Consider the following 23,094-nt stretch of genomic DNA (forward strand, 5'->3'; position numbering starts at 1 on the left):
TGTCTGTCTGTCTGTCTGTCTTTGTTTCCGAGTCGAGCCCCGGTGGTTTGGGTGCTCTCGGGGTTCCGCTGTGGCTGGACAGTGACCTCAGCACCGGCGTGGGGACAGCACCGAGCGGCTCCGAGGCCCAGAGCCAACACCAACCATCCCCAGGCACGGGGTGCAGCACCTACAGAGCAACCAAAATATGAAAGATCGCTCACATGTGGGATCTATTAGGGCGTTTCGAAGGAATTCACGTTCATTGTTTCCCTTGAAATATAAAGGTTATAAAACTTAATGGCCACATGACAAGGAAACTATATGAAACACTCAGAGATTTACAGAGTGACTGCTCAGCTCTCGGGGCATGTGGCTGGAAATTGCTGGGCAAAAGCCAATGAGCCCCATGGTCTGAGCTTTTGGGCAGTTTTCTTATTTCTTCCTTTCTTTTTCTGACCTTGCAGACTGGTATTCAGTTACCACAGCAGCTCCAAAGTCAAACAGAAACACAGCTTGTATCTTCTTTCAAGTATTTATTTCTTTTGTGCTGTTAACACCAAGCAGTGAAAGGAATTGTAAGGATTTTGAAGGGGTGTGGGGGGGAGAAGGAATGAAAGCAGGAGAAAGGCAAAAAAAATATGGACATAATGGCTTAATTTCTCACAGCATGTGCAGCACAAATGAACAGTAAATAAATCCCGTGGAAAAATGCAAACAAAGGCTACGTTTGCTCAAAGTTCCATGAAAAAATCCCATCGTGAGTGCCACTGAGCAAACATCTCTGTGATTAAATCCTCAGAGCCTCTGTGTGATTTTAGGCCAATTCAGCACAGCAGATACCTTTCCCCTTCCCCCAGAACATCCCTGGGCTGCAGCAGCCACAGCATTTTGGTTTCCAAGCCTTGTTTTGGTTTAAGGCATGGAAATGTTGTAATTATGGCATTAAGAGGAAGCAGCAATCTAATCCAACAACTCAAGGGCAAGTGTGAAAATCCGATTAGAGATTTGCCACCGGGGTTTGTCTATACAGAGTGAAATAATTAAGCAACAGATCATGAACAAAAACCGTATTTTGTTGGGATTTCTGACCCGGATTCTGGCAGCCCCTGGGCTGTACCAGCAGTACAATCATAAATGATCTCATTGTGTGCCACCAGGTGAGACTGTAGAATTTTCTGTGTCCCTTCCTGTGTCTGTAACAAATGGAAATGCTCTGGCAGGGCCAAGCTGCCACCGGTGAGAGTCAAGCAATGTGCAGTGCTTTCCCTGCATTCCCTCACTTCCCAAACCTCACCTGCAGCACAGCTCTAAGTCCACTTTGTTTTCTTAAATAAAGGGTGAGTATGCAGCAACACAAATCCCAAAACACCATCATTCCCCTCATGGAAATATGCCCTGATGTTGGGAGGTCACTCATATTTTAATGAACTCTTCGCAGCATTTCCAGTGTCAGGATTTTCCCCCCGATGATCTGAGGTTGAGAGGTGAATCCAGTGAAAGAAACAAAACCAAACTCTGAAAATTTTCTGCTGTAAGTAAAGGCAAATGCACTTTTGACAGTATCCCAAATTCGGGTTTTTTTCCCTTGAAAATGTCCATAGGCACGTTTTTGATCACAGGATTGGAAATATGTCATGAGAACACGCTCAAATATGCGTTTGCATTAACACTGCTGCCAGAAGCCATCTCACAGTCATCACCAGACATCCTGGAGCCCCTAGAAAGCTTTCTGTGGGATTGGAAGGCATCCAGCCAGGAGAAAGCAAAGCCACCATGTGATTGGGATGGCCAGTTCCACAGGAAAAACCGAACATTAATGAATGGCAAGCACTCAAAGCGGGAAGAGCTTGCAAGGAAATCACTGGCCGAGAACCATCGTGTGCATAAAATATTTGATAAATGAAAATCTGAAAGAAATTGATGTAAAATTGATCCATTGAAAGAAAACAGGCTGATTTTTATGCAGGAATTGCCCAGGTAAAGCAGTGCTGCTGCCTGTAATAAAGATCACTGGAATCAAGTTGCTCACCCAGCTTTAAAGGGTGTGTACCTTAAACTGCAAAACGACCCTGAAGTAACATGAAATTAATCTATTTTACTATTTGTGTATGGTAAATTATCAGAAGAAATCAAAGAGCAGTGCTGGGTATTGGGGCTTGCACTGTGTTTCTATTTTTCAACAGATGACTTTTACCTTATGATTCCCCCTCTAACCATAAAGTGAGGTTCTGGCCACCCACTCCCTCCCAGTCCTTCCCAGTTCAAATTCGGATCGTGTAGGTGTTAAACAGAATGTGCAGTTATGAACAGAAGTAACAGCTCTCTGGGGTTTAGCTACACTTCATGCTTCAAAGGAACAAATCTGAAGATATTTAGGGCAGTTTGCAGAGTTAATGTCTCAGAAGGTGTGCAAAAGGCACAGGTGAGGGCCTGCCTGAGGGGAGGGTGATGAACAATCTGCACGCACAGCGTTCTGGCTCAGGAACTCTCCAAACACAGCCCTCTCCAACGGGAACAACTGGAAGAGACAGATGAAATGATGAAAAATGAAGGGATCAGCAGAAATCAGACCTAATATAAACCCAATGAAAATAAACTCAGCATGGCTCCTGTGGCTCATTCAAAAGCAGCTCTTCTCTGATGAACTCGGGTCAGGGGAAAGATGGAAAAGAACTTCCTCTGCTCGGTGCCTTTAGCAGCCACTGGCAACTCAGGCAATGGGAAGAGGTTTTTAAAGGGAAATATTGAAGATTGCAATTCTACCTCCTACGTTGCATCACGGGAAATGTGACATCTCCAGCCAGAAAGTGTAACTGCTCTTAAATCCTGGGCTTCAGAATTTGAGAGAATTAACATTATTTTCGTAATTGATGTGGGGTAAGATCTGTGTGTACTTGCCTGTAAGCCAAGCAGTAGTTTTTACATAAGAAAACTTACAATCCTGTAATTTATTTTTAAAAGTGGAATGAAGACACTGCATGTGTAAACCAGAATGAGGTCAGGAGGCTCAATGCTGTTTCCCTGGGATGATGGAAGCAGAGCATTCTATTGCACAATTAAACTGAGTTGTTTGTAAATGACTTACATACTTTTTAACATATGTAAAAACTTTTGCTACACAACATCAACACTGGGTTTAAAAATTTTTTAATATTAAATTAATATTAAATTATTTTAATATTAAATTAGCTTTCTACATCAGCATCAGAGCACTTCTAAAGAAATTCAAGGCTACATTTGATCATTTGATTCACATGCTTGTTAAACCTCTGCTAAAACAAAAGGACAACAGAGAAACTGAATGTGGTTTTAGGGTTCAAAAATATTGTAATAGTTGATGTGGTTGTAGAAAGTTTTTTGGCTATAGCAGACAGTTGAGAAACATGTCAGATTGCTTCTACTGAATAGTCAAAAATATCAGAATGTTGAAAGTTACAGACTATTCAGCCACCAAAGCACAGGTGATAGTGCTTGCTCATGTCTCTCTCTACTGTCTTTTGCTCAGACCTTGGAACAGGAGTAAAATATTGCTTGGCTCCACAAGTGTTCTCCATCAATTTGCAGCTCTGATGGGAGTTCAGGAAAGAACACAAGAGATTTTATTGCTGGGAAGAAGAGAGCCACGCTGGTCTGTGATTCTGTTTAATCCCATGGCTGAACTGAGACAAACATATTCCTCCACATTTATTACCATTAACAACATTTATTACCATTAACAAGGGGAGATGAGGCCCCTCAAGGAATCAGGTGGGAGATGCTGTGGCTCCTTTCTCTGGTACCTGAGAGCCTCCTCCATTCTCTAAGGCTGACACTGACCCAAAGAATTGTTTTGTTCTCTGATGGATGGATTTTATTTCTTTTAGCACCTGTTTTGCTACATTTAACAGTTGAGAGAGCAGAGATCATGAGCTTGTCACCTCTGCTGCTACTCGTAGTAGGCAGACTTGAAGGAGGTGTAAGACTGTGGAGTGAACTGACTTCCCTGTGCCATGTCTGCAGGGAATCAGTGCTCCCAGCAGGCTCTGGGAACAGGAATTATGTGTTTGGATATCACTTGTTTCCCATTATTGCCATTTCTATCTTCTGTTAACATTCCTCTGACATGAGCCCTTTTTTCTTATTCTGTACAACAGCAGTACTCACGTTGCCAAAACACCCCAGGAACCCTGTAACCCTGCACTGACTTCAGTCCTCTCTGCATGAAGCACTAAGAGTTGACTTTCCTGGAAAAGACAGCAAGGAATTGCCTCCTTATCTTAGGCTGAAGTTATTGCTGCCATGTGCCAGGCTCTGGGAACGCTGATCACATCAACAGTGATGCACAAGGGCAGCTGCTGGCCACACCCCAAAGTGTCTCTGATGCTAAAAAATTCAGGAATTAAGAAGAATTAAGGAAGGTTCATGGACTCCTGCTGCCAGGGTCCAGTCAGGGCTCAGATCTGAGGCAGGAGGTGGGAGTTGTGCCCTGAGCTCCCTGGACAAGCAGAGCCCTCCCCCAGTGCTTGGGTTTGTACTGGGTACCTGATGTCACCTCCTCCTTTAATCTGGATTTCTCAGGAGCGTCCTGTGGGAGCAGAAGTTTAAATCTGTTCAGAGTTTGTATGTGCAGCCTTTACTGTAAAGTGCACTGTGACAGTGACCTGCTCAGGAAACCAAACTCAGTGCCAAATGCCCCAGGGACAGGAAGGAAGACAATTTTTGGAAGTCAGACAGAGAGAAGCCAGCAGGCTTGTGAGATGGATTCATTTAAGGCATTGCTCTTCCAACAGTGTTCTTGTCCTTAGTTCCACAGGGCTTGGGGAAGGAAGATATCCAACAGGAACTCCTCACTTCTGTATTCCTTTCATTATCATTGGATTAACACTGATAAGGAAACTTCATGTCTAGGATGCCTGGCTGTGAACAGCCTGTACAATACAGAGGCAACTAACTCATAAAGAAAAAATCTATTTAAAAAATGCTTTTGCTCTAGAAAAAAATAGGAAATGGAACCACATCTACCTAGTAGCACCAGGTCAGGATGATTACTGACACAAGCCAGAGAACCATATGTCCTTGTAATACCTACACATGATGGATGGCTCTTGCAGCTGGAAAAAGTGAGTAGGGAGTCAAACTGACCCTTGTTTTCACATGTTTGGGCTGCTTTCCCTCCCTCAAAATAAAACCAAGAGTCAGCCATCAGTTACCAGCATATTTGGAGTTTCCAAGCCAGCAAGCTACAAAATTAATTGACTGCTTTTTAGGGCATGGTGACCCATTGGAATGAGCAGGAGCAACAACAGGCTTCTTTTATAGACTTTGTGTTTGGCTGGAAATCACACGCCTCTGTTATTATATAACTTCAGGGATGGTAAGGTGGCATCTTGCCTCTGTCTGTTTAGGGCCATCACACTCCCCCTAAGATTGCATCTTATCTTCTATTTTGTATTCTCATATACTTTTCAGTCACTCTCCAACTCTAATTACAGTGCCTTCTTCCCTCACTTAAGGAGGAATTGTTCTAGTTTTATGCAGAAAAAAATCATTATACGATGCATTAAAAAAAATCATCAGAGATTTGCCTTAATTTTTTTTTCCTGTGCTAATGCACAATGCCCATAGCCGAGGTGAGAATGAAGAACTAGTAAGCTTGGACTCGTTGGGAAGGTGTGAAGATACAAATTGAGAGGTTTGTGCCTTCAGTGCAGGCCAGGCAGGCTGGGTCAGCGTGTGTTTCTGGGCAGGATCTGTTACAGGAACAAAAGAGGGGGTGATGCTGAAAGCAAGGATGGCAGGAACAGGGCAGGGACTCACAATCAGGTGTGCTCTGTGAGTTCCACCTGTCCCTGTCTGCTCTCCCACTCCTTACCTGCTGATCCAACTCCTTGGGGTGTTTGTGCTGAAGCTTCAGCTTCCTGAAGGTACTGAAGGAAGGTGCTGAGGTGACCTCAGTAGAACAGGGGTGGTAAAGGGGGCAAGAAATATCTGAATCACCATCTTCCCACAGGAAACACGGGATGGGAGAGAGTGAGCTGCAGGGAGCAGCTGAAGTTCTGTTTTTCCTCTCGTCTTTCTCTAAGTCCCTGAATCTGTGGCTGCCACTACTCAACATCTCCTTCAGAAAAGCATTAGGTCAAAGAGGATTCTGTTCCCTAGAGAATGCAACTGCTGCTGGTGACTGACAGGTTTGCTCAGACTCCAAACATACCAGGATCTTAGTGCCGGGGAGGTGAGAGCTGCAAACAGTGCCGAATATTTTCATTCTCAGGGCTGCTGCTTGGTAAAAATGCAAAATACTGCATTTGACATCATCTTGCTTTACCCCAACCTTGGAGCCAGTGCTGTCAAAGTGGCTGTCACCTAAATTAAATTTATTAAAGCCACGTGAAGAAACAAAAGAGATGATCCAAGGATCAGCCTGTATTCTTTTCTCAACAGTTGCACTTCAGCTCGAGGAAGGCACTAGGCCACATTAATGTCTGCTACAAGCAGATGTGTTCTCTTTGAAATACACGCACCCACTTATGCTCTGCCTGCATTAAGTCTGTTACTGGGTTTTTAGGAGCTTTGGCAAGTGCTATCTGTTAATATCTGAAGGTGGGAGTGTTCAGGGAGTTGTCGGAAAGGCTTGCAAGACAAGATCTGATCATACCCACCCACACTAATTAACACATTACATAAAAGTACAACAAGTTTCTCTTTGCAAACATCAGAATCACTTACCCAGGCACTTTCTGTGCAGTTCTAGAAGAACTTGAGGGACAGACTCTATTGCTTTTTAACCTCAACAGAACAATGGGTGAGTGGGGAGGGTACAGCTCCCACTTTCAGGGCCTGCTCTTTTTTGTCATGCTGCTTCAATCACACCATTGGCAGGGACATGGTTGGAACCTTTTTCATCTTCACCATGAGGGTGCTTTTTTTCCTCATCAAAAACCACAAAATGAAGTATCAGACATGAGGGATTCTTCCTCTTCCTGCCCTGCCTTGCTAATTCTGAAAATCACTTTGTAAAAACAGCGGCCCTTGAAGCCACCTTGAACAGAAAAATCCTCCCATTTAAATTTGGCCTTTTTTTGTCAGAGGAGCATGTCCCAAATCAGCCCATATTTCTCTATCATTCAAATTTTAAACCAGCAGCAATCTCCTGTATAAGAGCAACAGTGAGGACTCTTTTTACTTCTTCAGAGTTTGGAGCAAGTAAAACTAATTTCCCATGAAACTGCTGTGATCTGTTCCTGCAGCTTCACCTGGATTCCTCCAGCATACAGAAATGGACACCCCGATCTCGATTTACTCCAGGCTCTCCTGTGACATCTGGCTTCAAGATGGTGGCACAGAAAACTGCAGTGATGACATAGGAAAACAGAAGGGAAAAAAAACTGTGCAGTGGAGAGCAGGAGGCAGGAGAGAGAGCGGGGAAAATCAAAATTAAAGTAAGTCAAAGGGCGGAAATTCCTCGGAGAAGGCCTTAGGCTTCAACAAAGCTTGTCCACATTTGCAGTGCTTCAAGATTACCCAACACTCCCCTTATGTGGGAAGGTCCCAGCAGACCTCAGCAGGCATTCCAGAGGAGCCTTTCTATTAAAAAAAAAGTCTTCAGTGTCTCCATCCACGTTTGCAGTCGCTTGCTGGATGGAGACCGTCCTGTCTCACAGCACTCACCAGAGAAGGAACTCTCTTACCCAACTCTCCCTGGCTATCTGAACAGCAAAGTCAATGTTTTCCTCGTTATTTTCTGTTTGCTGCAACCCTCTCCCCCACTGTGACTGCTATTTGACCCTCTGTCCGCTGCAGGACCCTGGGGGAAGAGAGAGGGAGCTCTGTGCGTGTTCGAGAGGAGAGAGATGATGAGTCTCAGCTATGTTCTGACTTGTTTATATTCATCAGAAAGAAATCAACAGCACTTCGTGTGTAAGGCAACTCTGGAGATAAGGGAACATCTTCTGAGTGGTGCAGGGAAAGAGCAGATCTATTTAAGGGACAGGATTTGGAGGTGAACAGGGATTCCAGTGTTTTTACCTCACTTTTGCATTAGGAAGTTACCAATAAACAGAATCTCAGCACAAAGGTTTAATTGCAAGGGGACACTGCTCTTTCACCATGGTTGTTTTTACTCCTGCAGCTGGGATTAATGAGAACTGGAATGGATCAGAGGGCACAAGGGGAACTGGGAATCACCATACCTTCCTCTCCCAAACCTCTCCTGATAAACCTATTACCTTCAGGATTCCAGGCACTGAATATTCCTGGAAGGGCTCTGCCCATGTGGCACTTGACTTTTCAGTCAGATGGGCTTCTCGAAAAAAGTGACAAAAAAATAAAGCTGGAAGCATCTATTAGAGTGGGCCTCAAAATCACAGAGATTGAAGGTTTTTTCCATCCTCTCCAGAGAGCCTCAGACATCCAGGAATTCCAAGGAAAACTGCAATTTAAGAAATATGTTCAGAGGTGTCACAGTGCTGCAGGTTATAGTTCTGAACTGACTCAGGCAGGAGAGCCCCTCCAAACACTCACCCAGGCAGAGGGACTTCAACAGTGGCACTTCTGGCAGCATCTTCCTCTTGGAGAGCTCCAGAAGGGAGAAATCCAGTGGTCTGCAGTAAGGTCAGACCTGATTTTAACATTCACACCTTTGTACCTCACAGCAGGTCTCCATTCTACATGGCAGGACCAAAGGAGTACTTAAACACAGCTCACAGCTTTTCTGCTGTACCTCAGATGTCTTTTAGGAGATGATATATTTTGGCATATGGGTTTTTTTCCTCATCTGATTTTTTGTATAGAAACTCTTGGTCTATGAACAAATACTGCTTTTCCTTTCTGTAACACGTTGCATTTGAATTTGCTGAGCTTTGGACAGACATTTAGGTAGTCAGACTTGTAATTCTGAGGTAGGGAAACACTAAAAAAATCTGCTTTGCAGGTCAGGGTGCTCTTTCAGATGATGCATTTTGCTCCAAGCCACACAGGACATCTATGGAAAAGCTTGAAATTCAAGTCAGGAGCCCTAAATTCGCTCCTTTAATCACACATCCATCCTTGAGGCACTTCATTCAGGTGTCTCCAGTTAGACTTGCTACTTCCTCTATTGCATTTATATTAATTCCTCTGTAAGTAGTGCTCCAATGTGCTGCTCACTGCATTTTGCACAGAAATGCAGTGTTGCCCTTCCTAGGCTGTCAAAGAGAATATATCATTACAAAAATAAATAATGTCTAGCTGCTTCTGGCACCTCAGTCCAAGTGTATTTACCACTTCTGGCTGATCAGTGCCTGATTCAATGTCCCTAAAGCACAATGGGTTTATTGCCAGATGAATTCAAAATGCATTTCATCAGGTCTTTGCTAAATGTGCTCCCAGATTTCACATCTCATGAGCACAACAGTACTGTCCTTTAGAGAGTTATTCCACTTCACTGTGCAGATTGATACAATGGATTTTCCTCTGCATGGATTATGTCAGTGAATGTATGTTTGTACAAGCAGGCTCTAGTTTTAGTTCTAGATTTAGTTCATCCCCAATGTGCTGCTGCCTACATGTGTGGCAATCTGGGATTAAAGCTAAAAATCTATTTATATTTTATCACAAATGAACACAAAAAAATCAGAATGACTATTTCACACATGAGTCCAGTGACAGAAAGAATCTTCCACTATTTAAACTCTCAGCTCTGCTGCCTGAGCCTTCCTGTCCAGCCTCCACAAGGGAAGTAGAGCAGCTTTTTTGGGCCCAGAAAGAGAAGTCCTGGGTGGCCTTTAGCAAAGAAAACATTGCTTCATGGTTTGCTCCTTCCCCAGTGTGTGCTGGGAACAGCTTCATCATGGGATGGAAAGTGAAGAAAGAGAAGGAAGCATCCATTAAATGTCCATATCTTTTAGTTCTTTAAAGTAATTTTGAAGTTCCTCATTCAAAAAGCTGAAATGAAACCAGTGGCAGTTCCTCTGGAGAGAGGGCACAAAGTGTGTTTGGGATGGGATGTGCTGTCTCTCCACTGAGACAGCCCACAGAGACTTAAGAAACAAAAATCACATCTTAGAACTATGAGTAGATTTAACAGTTGAACTCTAAAGAATTAAACATCATAGAAACATTTCACACTTTCTGTTTTTCTTTCCAAGGGTCCATAGTCCACTCACTCAATCCTGTGCAAAGGTCATGTTACTATGGATATGACCTGCAAGAAATGTGTTGCCTCAGAGCAGCACAAGTCACATGAACAGGCTGAAAGCCAAGACTTGCTGATTCACAGTCCTGTAGGATTTTCATGCTTGTGCTGGGTTCACTGCAGAACAGTCCTTGTGCCATCAGGTCTATGTTCGTCCTTTAAAAGTGTTCATGCAGGTGTAGCTCCCAGAAAACTTGTGGATTTCTTCAAGTGCTGCCTGGGGGAGAATGCTGGTGTAGAAGCAGAAAGAAAATGAGCAGATGAGACAAAGCCCTCAATCTGTTCTAATGAGAGAGATGTAAATATGCATTTATGTACATAAATATACAAATGCTCAAAAATCAGCTAGTCAGAGACACAGACCAAACTGGCATCAGTTTCCTGCTGGAGGAGGCCTACAGGGAGAAAGTTCCATCCACTCACTCTTTCTCTACAGAAATATTTGCCAAAAATGTCTCTACAAGCTGTAACTTGGAAGATACCATTATGTTTTATTCCTTCTAAATACTATACTCTGATATACACAAATTTAACTGGAATTTTCTGGTTAACCTGCACCTGGTTGTGCAAGGCATGTGAGGTATGGATAAAAACCTGATTTCCTGACAGCTACTGTAATGAAAAATAACCTATTAGTTCTTACAACACAATGGAACAGACTTATTCTGGGTGACAGAATATCTGGGAACTTTTACCCCAGATTTTACATTCAGAGCAAAGCATTTACTGTGAATTATTTTTTCTTGTTTGAAATGCAATACTGAAATGATTTTCCACAGAAGTCTCATTGCCTTCTTTCAGTTCCTGACTGCAGCAGCTTTTCCAAAGGATTTAGTGCAAACTGTCATGGAAACATAACATGAATGTCCTTTCTCTTTGGCTGTTCCAGGATATGAAGTTATGATTTTTTTTTCCTTAGAGACATTAAAATTTTGGTCCTGATCACATACAAAAATATTGATTGAACAGTTTCACTGAGGTAACATAGGCAATGCTCTCTAAATGCAGGTGAGACGTCCAGGCCTCAGGGTTCAGAAATCTTGCACAATAAAAAGCCTGGAGTCCAATAAGTGACTTAATAAATCCCAATCAACTACCAGTGTAAGTTAATTATTATGAAATTCCCTAGACAAAAATCCAGTTTATACCTAAGGAATGTAAATTTTGGGGACAAAACTGGTTTATTAAGGGAATATACAAAGAGAGAACATCTCCAAAGGGAATCTCAGAAAGTGTCTCCCTTTTGATTCCATGCCTGTCTTTCAAGGGAAGAGATGAAAGAGCAGTTCTGGTCAGCCTGAGCTTTGCCTCAGGGAACAGAAACAGAGCAAACCTTCCCTACATGGTCAGGCTATTGCTGGGCAAAGGAAATACTCACCTTTTTAGGATAACAAGAACATGCATTGTCCATGGAAGGAGAAGGAAGGCTTGATTCATCTGAACAGCTTCTACTGTCCTCCTTGCCACTGTCTCTGGCTTGAGAGGAGGAAAAAGACTAGGGAACCTGAATGAAGAAAATAAAAAATTAAATAATTACATATGAAACAAGCTCCTTCTTTAAGGTGTCACTGTCCAAGTCCTGTTACTCTGAGTTATTGCTGGGTACTGGCCTTCAAACATGCTGTATCTCTAAGAGGCAGAAAATTCCAGTTCCAGCCAAAAAGCCCAAAAGCAGAAAGCCCAGTTCCAACCAGCACTACTGGGTTAGCTAAACAGTTAAGAATGTACATGTTGGTGCCCTCAGGGAGAAGTGGCAGAGAGTAATCAGAGCCCTGATTCAGGGCTTTTCTTCATTTGAATGCAAACCAGTACCAAATGCTGTCTTTTCAACGATGGTATTTTTCCTTTTACTCCCTGTTCCTCTTTGCTTGATTCAAATCGTTGACAGGTGAAAGACAAATATTTTCCTCCATTGCCAAACATAAGGCTTTTCCCAGCTCCTGCAATACCTTGACAGTGCAGATTTTCTTGACTAAGAGAGCACAGTCTGTATTAACAGGTTATTTTACCCATTGTAAAAGATTAATTTGGACAGCCATTAATTGGTCTAGTGGGCAGAGGTAAAAAGGAGGTACTGATAGTCTCACTTCAGTAAGTGGCTGTCAGTCCTTTCAGTGGGAAAGGATTAAGTATTCCAAAGAATAAAGAAGGAACTTGTACTGTTAATTCTCAAGTAATTTGCAGACTGGTCCTTTTGCATGACCTCGATTGCAGATTGCTTCCCCTCCCTCTCTGGTATGGCTTGAACTGATGCAGGGAAAAACAGACTCAATGTCTCCCCCAGCACAGGCTGCAGGAACATCCCAGCACACTGAGGGAACCAGTCTGATGAGTCCCAGGTGGCCTAAAGTGACCCTGTGTTCCCAGGCAGCCAAATGAGACATCAAATTCTCTTAACTAAATGAAGCATTAATTAGGAGTGTATTCTGATGATTCATTTAAAATGAGATGCTTTATTCTAGTTCCCCTGGACTGACCTGATTCTCATGCCCTGGAACATCTCTGTGCTGGTGTGGAAGGGCAGGACTGTGGTGGCATTCACTCCAGGACAGTCCAGCAGCCCCAGGGTCAGGCTCTCCATGAAAGCAAAGGATGAGGCTTTGGAGGTGCAATAGTCAATGGCACCAGGGATGGCTGACAAGGCCAGGACAGAGTTCAGGCAAACAATGTGCCCATTCTGCAGCTCCAGCATCCTTGGCAGGAATGCTTTGGTGGTCTGAAGAATAAGAGAGTTAAAAGAAATTAAAAAAAAATAAAGAAAAAATCACTCAGAAGTGACACAACAAAACCAGCACTGACTGAAAAAATAAGGTGACACAGACACAACAAGTCCAAGTGTCCTGTTCATCATGTCAGGAATGGAGTGGCAGAGGAAGAGCCTTATTACTTTGCCATTTTCTGAGATTCTAAGTGGGCAAAGTTTGTGTAGAAACACAACAAAAGTCCTTCCTAGCACATATATAAGCAGTACTCCCAGATGAAGGCCATGAACAGAGTGCCTTCTATGCTTAAGAACTTTTATGGGATAAAGTCTTCAACTAAGTGATGAAATCACAAGAAGCTCTTTTTCATTTCTATTGTCTGATTCAAAATGGACTGAGTTTCACAGCTCCCTTCCCTGTAGTCCCACACTCCTCTGATGTTCCCTTCCCATCACCATACAGGAAACTCCTCTGTGAGCTAAGCTTTGACAAAGACATCAAATGTTTTACTGAAAATCACAGAATGGGAATAAAGAACATCAATTACTGAATGCTACTGAAAAAAATTATTTTTGATGTCTTTCCTCTGGCCTTTGCCCCTCACATTGTTTTTTCTCTCTTGTTTTCAAGACAGACTGGTTTTACCAAGCATCCCTTAGAAAGATCTATTGGCTGTAATCCATCACTCTCCTTCCCAACTCTGACTACATGGGGCACAAGAGATTATCTCACCCAGAACTGTCCCAGGGTGTTTATGTGCTGGGATTTGAGCAGTGCATCATCATCGCTGTCCATCAGGCTCTTCCCATGGACCACAGCAGCATTGTTCACCAGGATGGTGATGTCACCCACCTGCAAATAAAAAACCCCAAATTATTTGTGACAAATGATATCTCTCCTCACAAATCAGCCGTTTCCATTAGAGCTGGATAATCATTATTACCCAAATACATCTTTATTTTTATAGCTTTTGACATTCTTGCCTATGGGCCTTGCAATCCTCTGGATCACCTCACACAGGTAGCTGGACTTTGTACAATCTTATCTGCATGGTCACCCTTTTTTCACAATGTATTTTTTTCTCGTCAAATACTGAATCACAGAACCACAGAATCGTTAAGGTTGGAAAAGACCTTTGGGATCATCAAGTCTAACCATCAACCCAGCTCCACCACTGATCCATGTCCCCAGGAGCCACATCCACACGGCTTTTGAACACTTCCAGGGATGCTCCTCCACTACTGCCCTGGGCAGCCTGTTCTGATGCTTTACAACCCTTTCCATGAAAATGTTCTCACTAATATCCAATCTAAACCTCCCCTGGCGCAACTTGAGCCGTTCCCTCTCCTCCTGTCCCTGTTCCCTAGGAGCACAGCCTGACCCCCACGGCTGTCCCCTCCTGTCAGGGAGTTGTGCAGAGCCAGAAGGTCCCTCCTGAGCCTCCTTTTCTCCAGGCTGAGCTTTCCCAGCTCCCTCAGCCCCTTCACAACCTGTGTTCTCCCAGACCTTTTCCCGCACGGCCTTGGCTTGCCGATAGACTTCCTCGCGGTTTCCCACGTCACAGATGAAGTAGTGGCACTCTGTCCCCATCATCCTGATCTCCTCCGTGGTCTCCTTCAGGCATTTCTCAGTCCGACCCCACAGGATGATCTGCAGCAAGAGACTTTTGTTAGAGTTGAATTGCTTCTGTTTCATATCTAAAATAATTCAAACATGCTTCTGACTTCAGCAGTTGGATGGAAATCTTTGATGTGTTTTCACTGCCAGGGCTGTTGTTTTGCTTCATTTAAGACAAGCAATGAGTTTCTTTTACATGGGGAGTATCAAGTGGGACCTGTGTCCCACAGCTGATCCTCTGTTTACAGACTCCTTACAAGCAGCACAGGCTAAAACAAAAAATCAGATCTTAAGCCTGACTGGTATATGGAATGTATGGAAATTTTTCTGTATCATGTCATTTCAAATCTCTCCCTGTCTTTGCTATACACATGTACAGAATGACAAATTTATCCTAAAACCACTGATCTTTCTGAATATCTGGTGTGCTCCCTACCTCTTGTTTTATGTTTGGAGGTAAAATCTGCTCTGCAGTAAAATGTATTTTTTCAGCCTGGTAATTACTTGCAATGCTGATTGCAGGCTGATGTCTCAGGTGCATTTCAAACAAGTGCAAATCCTACCACAGACTTCTAAAGTGAGAAATTTCAAGCATTAATTTATTTTGTAGCTCCTACATGCAGGATTTCACTTGCCACTCTCTTTTAACACAGTAAAAATTAACCACTGCTTTTTGGACAAAGAAAATTCTGAATATTCATGGAACAACCATTCAAATAATGGAGCATGGATTTGATTCACAATGAGATGTAAGCAGCCAACCCTATCTGCATTTCCACACCATCAGTGAGGTCAGAAATGGAAATAACTTGAAAAGTCACCAGGTTCATTAACTTTCATCGTGGGGCTTTGTCCAGCACAATTCTTTCTAGTGAGGCAAAAGCATCAAGTTTGAGATGGAGCTTCCACCACTGTTCTTCAAACATTAATCTGCAGCTAAACAGATTTAAGCACAATATTTTTTTCTGAGTACAGAAACTTATTTTCTATTTCTTTTAAGTCTACTGGAAGGAATATAATTTAACCTGTTACCTAAGACATCTATGAATGAATTGATCTATCGTTTTTGCTCTTCAACTAAGTCTTCTCAGCACTCATCATGTTATAAATGGTGAGTCACTGTCATTTTTTTCTGCAAAAAATAAATTACTGAATGGAGCATGTTACTGCAATCAGCTGACTGCTCTGTGACTCTAGGAGCAAGATCCAAAAGAGAAAGAAGAAATTGAAAATGCAAAATTATGGTGCTATTTCCAAGCATGTGTGATCCAGGACTATAGTTCCCTCTCACACTACTGTGTATTGAGTCTGTATCAATCTGACCAGTATATTGATTTTTAATGGTTAAAAATAACCACACTTAAACTTCAAATATTAAAGAATCTTTGAGTTTTCTCAAAGTTGAAAGAACAGAAAGAAAAAGGTCTGAATTGCATCACTGCTTATAGCTCAATCCCTGCAATTAACTTAATAACAGCAAGATAAACATAAAAAAAAATTATGTGTGCAGTATTCTTACCCCACAACAAATCTCTGGCAGGGAGCTTTAACATGCTTATTTTTAAAGACTAGTTAAGCTTATCTCATAACTGGTACTAAAACTAATCTCTGGCAGGGTCAAAGAGCTCTTCAGTGTGCCTGAGCAAGGCTAAAATGCAGAAGTACCCAAATCCCCAAGCATTTCCCAAATGAGTTACATTTACAATTAATCCCATTTTCATGTCATTGGCACATCTGTGAACACACACATACCCAGACTGATAAGATTTATATCCTCAAATTCTCCAGAGCACTAACCAATCTGGTTAACCAGAAACTTCAGAGCGTGTATAAATATTCCAGAGCCATTTCATGGGAAATCTTATCTCAGGGGAAGTAATTTTCAAGGCAAAAGCTGTGATCACACTTAAAGACTGTAAGAAAGCATATGGCTGAAATTGCAGCTTGTGTGCTGGCCTGGCTTCCAAAGTCTCAGTGTATCACCCTTGGCCATCAGGGCTTGGCATCTCCTCAAAGCTTGTAAAACTGATGGCTATTTACTCACTTCTGATCCCAGGGCTAGACCGAGGAATATTTTTCATGTGTACACAGCAGACTTGAAGGGAAATCAAGAACATGTGAGAAATTTCACAAGCTCTCAGGAAGTATTTACAAAATACCGTTCAGCTGCGTGCACATGCCCACTTGCTCTCCCTTTCACAACCCACATGGAAAGGAGAGGAAAAACCTCTGTGGAAAGGGGAGGAATAAAAAACCACCACAAGATATCAACTGCAAACATCGAGTTTGATGCCCACGGAGTTTTGCATCCGGGTGAACTTCATCCTCTTTGCAGGGCTGGATTAGTCAATGCACACACTAACAAATTAAATGACTTGTTGAAGAGTGATGGAAGGTAGGACAGGAAGAGGAGAAAAAGAGAAATAAGGTGTCAGACAAGGAGAGTGTAAGGCAGGAAACTGCCCTCACATATCTAATATTCCAGTGCTTCACACTGCTATTGCTAAATAAAAAGTAGATCCCTCACTCTTCACTTCAATCTGTTTCAAACATCCATACAGCCTCCTATTCCCAGGAGCTGCCACTGATGCATTGAATGTCAGGAAATATACATGGAAGAATAGTTAAGCAAAGGATGACCTGTCAAAGGAACATCTGTCTGTGATGCAACTCTTGGATATAATATTTTTTTATGCCCCAACTGTTTCGTTGGGACCTTTAATATCCTACAGGCAAGTCTTGCAAGGTGACCCCGTTAAAATCTGGGCCACCTGGGGAAGACAGAATTTGCTGCTTATCCTGCTGACAACATTAATTTCAGCACTGACTTCTTTCCATGAGAAGTTTTCGTGTCTTTGATACTGTCCACACTCAGGTGAAGGCTTTAGCCTGTCTAAGAGAAAGGCAGTAAATAAAAGCCCATTCTTTTGTGAGAGGTCCCTGCTGACCCGGTGGGAAGTGAGGGCTCCTGCCGTCATTTCTGCTACTTTTTACAGATGGATAAAACTCAGAACTCAATACAATGTGCTTTTGGTCCAAATTCAAGCTTGACTGCTCCTATGAGATCATATGAGACTTTCAATTTCTCTCTTACATCTGGCCAGACTCAATTGGCACAGGCTTCCCCCAAGGCCTCCCAGGACATCAGATCTTACAGCGAGACAAGTCTGGAGTTGCTGCATTTGTCTCACAGTCGAGGCTTCTGTTGCTCCTGAACATCTTTAGGGAGGGTTTGGTTTAGTCCTTCTGCATAGACAATACAGCAGCTTTCTGATTTGTCTAGGTTCTTATTCTCCTCTGTCTCCTGAGATTTTCTACAAACTCTTCAGTTCTCTGCCCTCCTGCATTCAGTCTTTTCTGCAGAATGTGCCATCAGTGATGATAATCCACGCTCCTGAACAAACCCTTCTGCTCCCTGCTGAGCTGAGGAGCCCCTGTGGGCCTGGGGCTGTCTGCTGCTGCCCCTGAGCTCCAGCTACCCCAACACTTCCCTTGGGATGCAACCCTTGGGATACAGGACTGTTATTATCTGCTCAGCAAACATCAAGAAAGGCATCACTTCATCCTGCCCCAGCTGGGATTCGAGGGCTCTGCATTCCTGAGGAGTCCAGACCTGTGATTTCGGAAATGGTCCATTTTATTAGGAAGCACAATTTTTCAAATGTAGACATGGGGCTCAGAGTCTGGTCTGCCTCCTCTTTCCTTTCTAAGTGTAAATCTAAATTAGCAATAAGTGTGTCCCAAATGGAAGCTGAGAATGACTCCCACAGACACAGAAGTTCCTGTCTGGACAGAGGAAAATGCCAAGGAATAAGCAGGGATACTGATGATTTCCCAGCCTGTCAGGATGCTGCACAGCCACTGTAACTGTTACAGTTCACTGTAACTTACTGGTGGACAGAGGAATATTTAATTTGCATTTTGGATAAATTCTCGGACAGACAGTTTTCCATCCTGGAAAGAATCCAGCCGTTCTTTCTTCCCCCGCTTCATCTCTCGCTATCCTCCCCTGCCTGCCTGTCCCTGCTGCACCAGACACGCTCTCCTTTCATAGAGTTACTGACCAGAAAATTGGCGAGGGCAGGAGCCCGGGGAGGTGGATAATCCTGCTCCAAGGCTTCCTGCCCACGCTTACCTCGGCGTGACCCCGGGCTGGCAGCAGCAGGGAGGAAGGTGGAAGGGGAAAGCCATCCCTGCCACTCCAGAATCCCTGCAGCGGGGCAGGATCCGCCACTGGACACAGGCAACAGGAGATTTATACTGACCGAGATTTATACACACCCTCCTCCCCTTGATGAACTTCAGAGGAGGAAAGGGTTGTGACATCACACTTGGTGCAGATTTTCCCAGGATTTATTCACGGATTTTTGCAAAACAAACCTTATCTGTTGATCGGAGTCACAGAACTCCTTATCTGACCTTTCAGCTGGAGGGGCAGGCACTGCATCCTCTGCTCCCAGAGGACTCGTTTAACACAGGATTTAATCTGCTAATGAGCCCTGCCCCGAGGTGAGCTCGGAGGGGACTCAGGGAAGGGTTTTGCTGCTGTTGGAGTAAGGCAAGGCTCACAGAGACCGGCACTGGCTTGGTGCCCAAAGCCCAGTCCTGGCTGCAGGGCCAAAGCCTGGCTTGCACCGTAACACAAGAAGAGTTATGATTCTGACCACCGCAAAATCAGATAAAGCCACTAATTTATATAAACCGGTCTAGACTGAAGCTGCTATCAACCACAATATAAACATGTGATCAATGCTGCCGGAGACTGAAGGCTATTCCTAGTGCAGGACACAAGGTTACAGCTAACTTTACATCACTTACAAGGCTAGTTAACTTGTTCAGTCCGATTTTATTGCTAGCACAATTCAACAACAGCAGCGAAGGAATGTTGCCCTTTTACATCATCAATTATTTTGGCACTGTATCTTCAGCAAACCCGCTGTGCTAGAATTTCTGCCTCCAGTGAGCTGGAGTACTCCTGGAAAGGTGTCCTAGCAGAACTGCACTTGTGAGACCAAACATCTGCTATTTCTAGTCACTCCCCTTGGGTTATCTGGGTTGTATTTGAGTAAAGAACTGTTCACTCTTGGTCTTTTACGGCACAAGGTGGGTGTGATTAGCAGCTATAACTTCCATTCAGCAAGTTTCTCCATTTTACGATTCATGAAGCAATTCTCTGATATAATCTGAAGACACTGAAAGATGAGAGTGTTGCAGAGAGACACCAATGCCCTTCCTGCCTGATCTCATTATTGCTGCCTCCACAAATCAACCACAACTCCCAGCCCCGGATCAGCAGAGATAGGAAGTACTTGGTAGGTCAACACATTTCATTCCCCCTTTCAACCTCCTTCCTAGTCCAGTGGAACAAAAGTTGCTCTGTGTGAGCTGGTATCTGTAATTGCACAGACCTTTGTTCAAACACAGAAAGCCTTTCTGCGCCCAATACTCAGAGTTCCTGCATACTTTTAGGAAGTACAAAGTGTAGATAATCCACTGAAGTATGCCAGTCTTATCCCCCTATATTTACAAAGCCTGGTAGTACTAACTCACAGTCTGTCCTCCGAAAAAAATGCATTCCAGTGTGTCCCATAATCCCGGCAGAGTTTTGCATATCGTGAGAAAGGGAAGCTAAATCGCACAGCCTCAAAAGCTCCACGTCTTTTGCCTGTCAATGGCAGAAGGGTTTTCTCCTCCACCCCTTCCCCTCTCTTGGCCCCAGGCAAAGGCAGACAAGTTCTTTCAGGAGTTCTCCATGGGAGAGGCAGCTAAAGGCTGATTACTGGAAGAGGGAAAGGTGTGGCCCTGCAGTGTGAAAAGCCAATCTTTGCTTTAGAAAGAAAAAAAAAAAGAACCTTGTGATGCCTGAAGTAGGTCAAAATACTTAACCCAGCCCCTTAGTGGCACTTCTATAAAGGTAAGCAAACAAAACAGGACAGTGGCGAATTTCTCTCAGTTCCCACAGCGAATATCAAAGCTGCAAGGGACAGGTATGAAAAAGGTTGTATGTTAACGTGGAGAATTAAGAGAGTAAGCCTATGTATCTATTTCACACACAAGCTTTTCTAGATTTCTATTTAGCAATTATAAAACCTGTAAGAATTGAATTTAAATTTAATCCTACCACCCTGGTAAACACAAACCCACAGAATTTATTCTAAACTGGTTTAAGTCCAGGAGTAATGTATAGTAATGAGATTAAAAGTTAGGGCTAAAGAGACTTCAGAAGGAGACTAAGAGTGAATTCCAATCCTTTTAGTCTAGAGTCAGAACTTTTATTAGGTTATATGTTGACTTAGCACTCAATGGGATTAACATTATTCACCTAAATAACAGTCAATTCCAGCTGTAACTCAGTCATCCTTTTTTCCCTCTGCAAGAAACCAAAGAGCACCTAAAAAAATCACAGAGGAGTGTGTCAACACCTGCCTGCTGTTCAACAGAGGCCTTCCTTGCAGGGAAAATGTGTGATTTTCTGTGCACACAGGCATTTAAGAGCAGCTCCCCTAAAGAAGGGAACAAATGCCCACTGTTCTCACACTCAGGACTATGTAAGGACAGGTGGCCCCATGCTGACTTTTTGTTTTTTTTTTTTTTTTCCAATTGCTTTCGTCTGCAGCACAAACTGAGACTCCAGACTGCCTTGGGAGCAACTCTTCCCAGCTCTGCTCGGAGCAGAGGAGGAAGGGGAAGGGTGAGGGTTGTTTGCAAGGAGAGGTCAGGCAGGAGTCAGCCTTTACAATCCCATTAACGCTGGGACAGGGTCAAACCGAGTGCACGTTCCAACAAAAAGCACCAAGTGGCCACAAGCTGCCACCCTGGAAGGTCCCTGGAAGCATCTGGGGGATAAAAAAAAAAGGACAAGTTTTTAAAGGTGAATATCTTGCCACACCACGTGTGAGAACCGGCTGCTGCTCCAGGGATCCAAAGCACACAGAGAAATATCCCGCAGTAAAATCCTCTGGCTGCAGAGCAGGAAGAAGTGGAGAATCTGGGGGTGGGGAGAGGGGTTAGAAAAGTTCTGTATTTGAGGTAAGGCTTTGGAGGCATCCACCAATAGAAATATAATACTCCACCCTGCAAAAATAACTAGTGTGCTGCTGCCGCCTCCGTTTGCTTGGCATGGCATCCCTATAATCCAGATTCCTATAAAAATGTCCACAGAGATCTCAGGAAATTGTGGGGAGGGTAAATATGCAGGTGCAGAACAAGAGGAAGGGATAGAAAGTCAGTAAGCAACATTTTAAAGGAGAAAAAGAAATTACCACAATGGTCTGACAGGACATTTCAGCATCACTGGAGGTTAGCTGTGTGCACATTTTTCTTCCAAAATGCTGCGTTATTTTTACTTATTGCATATAACTCTCCAGGTAAGGAACCTGGGGCAGGTTAAATGTTCATGTAAGAGAGTTAAATATTTACTACAGTGCAAAGTTATGTCTACACAGAACAGGAACTGTTCTTGGAAAGCTAAAAAAACCCAAAAGTTAGATTTCAAGGTGATGTTAGGAGGAAGGACGTGGAATTAAAAAGTGGCTCCTGCACAGTATTATTTCACCTGACTGGGCAAAACTGCCCACAAATTGCCTCTTCAACAATTAATTGAAAAGTCTGCTACTTCTTAACTAACAAAGTAGAACAACCTGACAATATAAATGTATGTGAAAGAAAAATTAAAGAGCTACAAACTGGGTGCCAGTTGAAGCGGATTCTTCTGTAGAGTTTGCCTTTCTATTTCTGAGATGAATTCTGTAGCAGAGCAGCCTAACCTTGAAATGCTGGGTGGTTTTAACTTCCAGTAGAGGGGGCTGGCCACTGCATCCCCCCAGGGACAGCACTGACTCCTAGGTTAGACCCTGCACAGCTTATAAAAGCATTAGTTATGCTGCATTACCAGTTTAAAGAATTGTCAGCTTTAATTCAGAACACCTTCTGTTTTCCTCAAAGCTAAATCATGATGAGCAATTCACCAGCATTTCACTTATTCTGGGGAATATATATATAAAAAAAAAATTCTCTACAAGCTCTATAAAAATAAAAAATACGGATTTATCAATTAGATGATGTACTCAAAACATCACTGGAAAGAAAAACTAGGGAAGGGTTTCAATTTGTTAAGCTGGGAGAAGGTTTGCAACAAAAACAGCCATGGAAACCTAAGGGTGAATAATGTTCCCAATGCTGTCATTATAAACTGCCCTCCAGAAAGGGCTAAAATATGCTCCAGATCATCCATGTGCATAATAGGATGCAGTTCTTGACTGAAAAAATAACTTCTCCCGTGAGGCTACTGGAGAAGTATTGGAGTTAAAATAGCCTGCCTTAAATTTGTGTATAAACTGAACACCAGCAACTGCTCCAGACGAGCTCCCTTACAAGCCTTTCTCTGCCTCCAGAAAAAGAGAGCTGCTACCATTTTCAAACCATATAAAAGCTGTCAAAAGGTGCCTTTCTTATAAGAATGTTAGGAGAAGAAATAAAGGGCACTGCTTAGAAGAAAGCTTCAATATTGAAATGCTTAACTGGTAGCCTATCTTTTAATGTGCTTTTCAAAATGTTATTTTTTAATGGTGGCTGTTGCTATGCAACAGGGCAGAATCTCTAAAATCTATTCATGAGTTGTACAAATGGCAGTTTTCAGGACAT

General features: G+C 43.1%; 1 protein-coding gene across 4 annotated transcripts in view; it reads right to left on the bottom strand.

Moving 5' to 3' along the window:
* Positions 1–3,623: 3,623 nt before the first annotated feature.
* The window catches only part of DHRS3 (dehydrogenase/reductase 3), a 39,224-nt gene continuing 19,753 nt past the window's right edge, over positions 3,624–23,094 (bottom strand). For 2 of the 4 annotated variants that reach the window (XM_015648380.3, XM_015648381.3), the window contains exons 7-11: positions 14,341–14,484; positions 13,567–13,686; positions 12,610–12,848; positions 11,511–11,636; positions 7,827–10,362 (exon numbers count right to left, since the gene is read on the bottom strand). In XM_015648380.3, the coding sequence (XP_015503866.1) occupies positions 10,278–10,362; positions 11,511–11,636; positions 12,610–12,848; positions 13,567–13,686; positions 14,341–14,484 (714 nt within the window). In that variant the 3' untranslated portion in view covers positions 7,827–10,277. Of the gene's footprint in view, positions 10,363–11,510; positions 11,637–12,609; positions 12,849–13,566; positions 13,687–14,340; positions 14,485–23,094 lie in introns of all 4 variants that reach the window. The other 2 variants (XR_001524787.3, XM_033519199.1) reach the window with 2 other exon arrangements.

The sequence above is a fragment of the Parus major genome, chromosome 21 (genome assembly GCF_001522545.3).
Source record: "Parus major isolate Abel chromosome 21, Parus_major1.1, whole genome shotgun sequence".
In the NCBI taxonomy this organism is placed as follows: Eukaryota; Metazoa; Chordata; class Aves; order Passeriformes; family Paridae; genus Parus; species Parus major.